Source organism: Acanthisitta chloris, unplaced genomic scaffold, assembly GCF_000695815.1.
Source record: "Acanthisitta chloris isolate BGI_N310 unplaced genomic scaffold, ASM69581v1 scaffold12992, whole genome shotgun sequence".
Classification (NCBI taxonomy): Eukaryota; Metazoa; Chordata; class Aves; order Passeriformes; family Acanthisittidae; genus Acanthisitta; species Acanthisitta chloris.
In genome coordinates, this window is record NW_008662219.1 from 1 (window position 1) to 7,418 (window position 7,418).

The 7,418-nt window shown below is 48.1% G+C and overlaps 1 protein-coding gene across 1 annotated transcript; it reads right to left on the reverse strand.

Moving 5' to 3' along the window:
* Nucleotides 1-1,188: 1,188 nt before the first annotated feature.
* Nucleotides 1,189-5,140, reverse strand: LOC103798268 (serine/threonine-protein kinase PAK 3-like; the record flags this gene model as incomplete). The annotated part of the gene is made up of 10 exons (XM_009070521.1): nucleotides 1,189-1,284; nucleotides 1,639-1,776; nucleotides 2,064-2,260; nucleotides 2,493-2,592; nucleotides 2,965-3,082; nucleotides 3,368-3,477; nucleotides 3,968-4,016; nucleotides 4,113-4,176; nucleotides 4,400-4,695; nucleotides 5,103-5,140. Coding segments are annotated over 10 exons (1,206 nt in total), but the record flags the coding sequence as incomplete, so codon positions are not given.
* Nucleotides 5,141-7,418: the final 2,278 nt, after the last annotated feature.

The following is a 7,418-nucleotide window of genomic DNA, read 5'->3' on the forward strand; positions in this document are numbered from 1 at the left end:
TCAGAAATTAACAGTGCATTGTCCTGAGGAGAACACCAATGCCTGACAGTAAGTGCTTGCAACTAGCAGAAGGCCATTGAAGGCCCTCAAGGTAAGAAGGTCAGCCTGATGAGAGGTAGTTACAGCACAGCAGCAAATCAAAGTTTGCCAAGGTCGTCAGTCCAATTTCATAGTGGGTCATCTGTCCATTTTCCTGTTGATGTGACAGAAGTCAGTCTCCACCTGGGACAAAAAGTCAAAAGGCATGAACTGTGTGATGGACAAGGTTTTAGCAAAGGTATCATTACTTACATTGTGGCAATATCGAATAACCTTTCCAGAGGATTCCATTATCCCACAAGTAATGTATGTTGCTAAATAAGAGTAGAAATCACCAAGAGAGATTAAGAAAAAAGGCAAAACAGGATTGCAGAAGTGATTGAATTACTTTGTACATCTCTTAAAATCTGAAAATGCCATCACTCCCTATTAACAAAAGAGGCATCTTCCATGACAGAGGGAGGCTGGATGTCATCTTCCCAAAGAGAGGGGGCTAGATGTCCTTATCCGGATCAGGTGCACAGGTGTTACTCCCTTGCAGCCACCTCAGTTCCCAGGGCAGGACTCATGTGCCTCAAGGACACTCAGCTGAGCACGAGCCTGCAGAGCAGCCTGGCTCCCTCCCCCTCTGCCTACAGGGCTGCAGACACTACTAACCTTTCCCAGGAATGACAAGACAACCAGGACAAGAGGAGGCATCCTCAGAAGTGACACCACTGCTCTGCTCCATTTTGCCCTGCTCTGCTCCATTTTGCCCTTCTCTCCTCCCGTGCAGATTCAAGATGCACAATCCCACCTGTCCATGCATTTTCCGACTTGGCAACGATTTCCCTCCAGTGCAGCCCACGCCCCGTTTGGCTCTGAGATGGGAGCCGTAGTCCAGTCTCCAGAAGAGGCAAACACCCAGGGCTTCCTGCATGCTGCTACAAGTGCCTCCTTCCAGCCTGGCTCTGGGATGCTGAGGCTGCTCTGTGCTCTGCCAGGGCTCTGCTGGGGCTCAGCACTGGGTGAGGCTGAGCCCACTGTCACCTCGCATTGCTCTGCACAGCTGAATTGCAGGGTGAGAAGGGAGGGAATCTTGCAAAGGAGCTAAGGTTTAACAGAACTTTTATTGCAAAACTACTGAACTGGAACGGCGGAAAGTCATCCTTAAGCGCTGCATCGCCGCTGCTCCCTCAATTTCTTTGCTGCGACAATCAGAGCAGTCAGGCTGGAGAGGGGCTTGGCTGAGGATAAAAATGAATGCTGCCCAAAGGACAACAGAAACAAAAAGCGAAAAAAGAAATAAACCATTACTTTCCAAACTGGAGTTCCTCACAGGCTCTGCTGCAATAGGACAAGGGGGAATGGTGTTAAACTTAAGAGAAAGGGCTCTGAGCAACCTCATTTACTTGAAGATGCCCCTGCTTATTGTGGGCAGCTGCTCTAGGTGACCTTGAAAGGCCCCTTCCAAGCCAAAGCAGTCTAGGATTTTGCTTACTTTTCACTGGAAAAGCACCAAGACTGGGCATTAATTGGAGGGAGGGCAGCCCATGAGCTTAGCTGTGAGAACACCCAATCCTCGGTCGCTGTTTCACCTGCAGCCCCTTGGCATGTTACCTGCAGCAGATCCTCGGCAGACCAGCGGCACTCCTCCTCCACCTCCAGGCAGCACTCCAGGAAGTCACGCAGGAAGGCTGACTGGCTCCTGGGCTTCTGCAGCTGTGGGGTCCCATTCTCCCGGATCAGACAGCGAGCCTGGAGGAAAAAAGAAACACGAGATTGCAAGACTTTCTTTCACACCTGTAACTGCTCACAGCCACCTCATTTTGTAAGCTGCAGTCTCCACTGGCACAAGAGCTGCAACAACTTCAAACCCAAAGCAAATTGTTGCCTGAGAAGGAGGAGGATTCGTCTGTGTTAAGGCTCGAGTCCTCTGGGAATTCCCTTCCACCATGTGCAGAAACATACAACTGCTCATCCCAACACCCAGTCCCTCTGTGCACACAAAGGCCAGTGCAAACACTTGAAAATTTGCTTCTTACTATGGCTGGGGTTTGCTTGAAATAGGGTGGTTCTCCTTCAACCATCTCCACTGCCACGATCCCAAGGGACCAGATGTCCACCTTGGGACCGTAAGCACGTCTGCACACAACTTCTGGGGCCATCCACTGAGCAGTCCCCACCATGGAGCTGCGTTGACTGAGCACGGGAGAGAGTTGAGCGGACAGGCCAAAATCACCTGAGGACAAAACCCAACACCGTTAAAGGCAGCTGGAACTAGGATACCCAGCACAAGAATTCCCCACTCACAGTCCGAGCACGAGGTATTGATTCTAGCTGGAAAAGCGGCTGTGCTCTGTTCCCTCAGGCCTGTGTACTCCCACAAGCCCCACGCTGGGGCAAGTGGCAGTCACCCCGAAGCAGCCTCACACCGCATCCCGGAAAAGCCGAGCCTGACCAAGAATACCTACCCAGCTTCACAGATCCATCCATTCCCAGCAGGATGTTGGAACTTTTCACATTCCTGTGGATGACTTGCTTGGAATGAAGGAAAGCCAGGGCTTTCAGGCACTGATAGAGAAAAAAACCCACGAGGACAACAATTAATGACCTGAGGACAATTTGGAATTCTGCCATCAGCACCTTTGCTTTTACGGGTAAGGAATACACTGCACAGATGCCACAGGCAAAGGTTTCCAAGCAAAGTTGAGAAGAGTAAATAAAATAATAAAATTAAATAATAAAAAGAGAGTACAACAAGAGCAGATAAGACTAGAAGTGCAGTGATCCTGGCAGGCAGCTCACTCAAGAGGCTCTTTCTTCTCCAGATCCTGAAAGCAGCACAGAAACAAAGGTCCGAACACAAAGCCCCTCCTGGTCTTGCCACCTGCTCCAAAGGTCGATCCTGTCCCAGACACAGGGAGCACAAGCAGGATCCCTTACCTCCCGACTGACAGCTGCTATCTCTCCTTCAGACAGCCTGATCTCTCTAACCACAGCCTGCAGCGTCACTCCGTTCACATATTCCATGACCAGCCAGAGATCCTCATCGACAAGGTAGCTGAAGGAAGAAAACAATGGCATGGAAATGGATCCGCACAGCTTCATTACCTCATGGAAAACACTAACGAGGAGTTGTGTTTCTGATTGCTTGTAAATGCAGACATATAAAATGGAGAGACATTCACTCTAGGCTATACAGTCCTTGGAATCCGCCAAGGCACATCCATGAATATGGAGATGTCTTAGGTGGCAAGGGGAAAATGCAGTTTAGGGAAGACTGAGATCAATCTCTGGCTTGCAGCATGTAAACAAACATTCCCCTGAGAATACCAGAAACACTCACCTGTCTAAGTAGTTGACAATGTTGGGATTTTTATGCTCCCTTGTCACCAGGAGCTCATTCACGGCTCGGTCCTTATTCTGGTCTCTGAGATTCATTTTCTTGATGGCCACCTAAAAGAACATTGAAAGCCATGAAATTGAGAAGGGTCTTGCATGAGACCACAACGGACACGGATGGAGTGTTTGTGGACTGAGAGAGCAGAGCTGTGCCAAACTGCCTTGGGGTTAGACATCGGAGCTGAGTTACCAAAATGGCAAGAGCTGATTTCTCTGTTTACTTGGGTGCCAGTTCCAGGACACATGGACACAAACATTTTGCCTTGTAAACTCTGGATAAATGGTCTCACAGCTATCAGCCACAAACCTCTAAAGAACCTTCTCTGCACCTACACTCTTCTCAAATGGCCTCAGTTTACCACCACTATTATTATTCACACGTTTTGCAAGCGGGAAGAGAATTTGCTCCTGACACTAGTGTGCCCTTCAGAGGAACAGCCTTGGCTGCAAAGTTCTAGTGGCCTCCCAAAACTCCAGCCACAGCTCACACCAGAGGGGAAAACATTCAAGAGCTGCAAAATCTGCTGCGGGTGTTGACACTCACCTCTGCTCCTCTGCCAGTGTCAAATGCTCTGTAAAGAGTTCCAAAAGCCCTAGAATCAAAACAGCAGCAAAGAAAGGAGAAGCTGTTTAGTTCCTGGGACTGAAAGGCAGCCCAGTCTGGTAGAAGTAACTGGGAATGGACTTACCCTTGGCCAATTTCCTCCAATTCTCTGTATCTCTTGCCAGGCTCCCCCACGCTCACAATGCTCCCTGAAAGAAACCATAGGAGAGATGCTCACTCCAAAAGGGAGATACAGCCTTCCAGCAGATCCAAAATGCAGCCACGCTCTCTGGGGCTCTCTGCAGTCACTTGGGCAACAACCACCACACCAGACTCAGGGACACCAAACTGAGGAGGAACATTGGGTACAGTTCATGCTGAGATATGCACACAGCACACTGCTCTAGCAGACAAGACAGACAGCACACATACTCAATTTGCTCAGGCTCCACTCCTCTCTGTCCTCTGATTCCTGGTCTGGGCTGCTGTCAGAATGTCCAGGCCACAATGCCACAAAAGAGGCAGATTCACTGGCATCTTCCAGGCCAGAGGGAGGCTGAATGTTGACTTCCCAAGCAGATGGAGGCTGGAAGTCATCCCAATCCAATGAAGGCTCCATGTCATCGTCCAGGATGGAGGGAAGCTGAGTGTCATTTTCCTCCTCTTTAGCCTCCACTTGGGAAATGGAGGGAGCCACAAGCTGCTGCTGCTGCTGCTGGGTTTCTGCTCTGTGGACAGACAGCAGCATGAGGGACAGTGAGTTACATCTCCTTTATCACCTTATTTATCTGCAGCTATAGATCCAGCTGGACTAAGGAGAAATGAGATTAGGAAGTTTGTCCAAGGAAAAATGGGCTATTCAGACAGTGCTGCAGATTGTGGGGAATTAGATATTCCACCCTGGCTAAAACCAGTAAGCAATCTTCTGACTGTAAAATCAAACTTGCAGTGGCTCAAAAGCTCTTAAACCAAAAATTAGAAAACTGACAGGGATCCCTTTGCTGCTGCTGCTGCAAAGACAGACGTGGACTGGCTTTCAGCCTACCAGGCTGGCACTCCCCTGCAACAGGCAAAGCTCACAGCTTGCTCCACAGTCATACGTGCCAGGAACATCAAAGTTTCCTTTCCCACTCACCGAAGCAGAGGCTGCTTGAAATCCGTGCATGAGGTGACCTGCAATGGGAGAGGGAAAATTATCCAGGGCTGAGAGGAAAAAACCAGCCTCTTCTAGGAAATCCCACGAAACCAGTCAACCCAGAGAGAGAGGATTTTTCTTTCACAACAGCCTCCCAAGAGCAACAGTTTTTACACCCCACAAGCAGGAGACCAGGACAAATACTAGGCTCTGGCTACTTTTTTCGCTGGAGCAGCAGCAAACGTAGGAAGTTACAGCCTCAGCTGCCACAGAATCTCCCGTAGAGGGAGTGGAAGTCCTGCAGGTCACATTCCCAATGCTCTCCACACCCTGCTGGCAACAGACACCCCCTTTTTTTTAGCTGAAGTTGTTGATAGGAGCCCTGCCAAACTAAAGGTATCTTCACGGCATTTTTGGTTCAAAATCAGCTCAGTTCCTAAGGAAGACCATAAAGAACACAGCGATCCCAAAGCCAGAGGTGCAGCACCGAGGAAATCCCTCGACTTACATGCCAGATGGGTCAAGTAATATCCAGAATAAGCCGCGGAGAAAACTGTGCAAACTGCAGCACACACTTGCTCGATCATGGTAGTGGTGCTGCACAAGTCTGCACTCTGTGCACTTCCAAGGCAAAAAAGGACACCCCTGTCAGGGTGCAGCTCTGCACTGAGAACACCTTGGTCAGGAAGCGCCACCGCTGCTATGACACTGAGGCCTTCCCCGCACGAGGGCAACTCTCCCTCCGCAGCAACTCTCCCTCCGCGGCAACGCTCCCTCCGCGGCAACGCTCCCCCCATGGCAACGCTCCCTCCATGGCAACGCTCCCTCCACGCCGGGAGGACCCGGCCACCCAGTCCTAACATCACAATAGCAGCTGCTCTATGTCCATGGCCTGGGTTGCAGGGTGGGAGTCGCCCGTGCTAAGTATTCCATTGTGGTCTCCACAAGCAGTTAAAGCAGGTGGGGCAGTGATCCTTATCTCCCCATCCCCGATGGCTCCCTCAGGGGCTGTCTCTGTTTAAAGCCCAGGGAACATCCTAGCAGTGGAAAACACCTTATTAGCCATGACTGAAGGATCAAGTTGACCTCCTGTTTTAATATGCAAGTCCCTGAAAGCTTTTTGAGCTAGGACAATCACTAGGATTCAGTGAAGATCAACTGAACTTTCGCAGATTATAACAAATCAGATGAAAAGTCACTTCACTGGTAATGGCAAGATGTCCCATCACAGACTTTATATTTGAGGACACATGAGGAATAAGACAAAGAAAATAGGGCAATGACAATCAGAGTTAGAATCTTGGGGTTTTCTTCCCAGATCAAGACATTTTCCAGAACAGGATAAAGAGACCATAAGGTTTTCCCCAGTGTCTTTATTTGATCAATAAATCCACCATATTTGCCTTCCAAGTCTAGTTCACTAAAATATCCCAACTCTGCTATTTTATATAGTAAAAACTCACCATGACATATTTAAAAGAAGAAAAAAAATCCACATAAAACCGAGGCCCTAATAGCATCCTGAATTATAAAGAAGATGCAAGACAAGCTTTCCCATGCCTTGTTTATACTGTAAAAATTCAAAATAGAAATATTATAGACAACTCCACTGTAAAAACAGCAAACCCTTAATCCTGACAAAAAGCAAAACTGAAAATAAGCATATTAATATTCTCCACCTTGACTCCAGAATTTACTTAATGGAGAAGTCAAAGTTAGCTCTGTTCCTCTCTTAGGGTTTGTCATCGTGGGACATCAGTCCAGTACACAGGATAGCAAGTAATTAACACCTCTCTGCCTGGATGGCTCACATCCACCCAACATTTGAGCCTCTGTTCAAGCCAAAAATACACACTATTGGGTGCTGACTACACAACAGTCCATTTTGAAGTCTCTTCTACAACACAACTCTTTTTCAAGACCTAATGAGAAATTAGCTTTGGAACAGAAAAGCAAAGAAAACACAAGTGAGAGGAAAATTGGAAAGTTTACTCCCTTCTCTACAACCAAGAAGTACTTATACATAAAAATGACAGAAAGAGGATTAATGTCATTTTGGGAACAGGATGCAGTAGCAGTCAAAAGTATGAGGAATCCTCACCTGTCAAAGCAGATGCTACTTGCAGAGAGACACATGAACGTACTCTCCAAATCAGAGAGTAAAACACATGCTTGCGTGGACCTCTGGGGGAAACCTCAGCCAAGTTTCATGCAGAATGAAGGCACTTAGTTTTTGGAAACAACTCCTAGGCTACTCTCTTGATAACACAGATGGTACTTATTTTTTTTCTAGAATACAACTAGAATGCTAAGAAA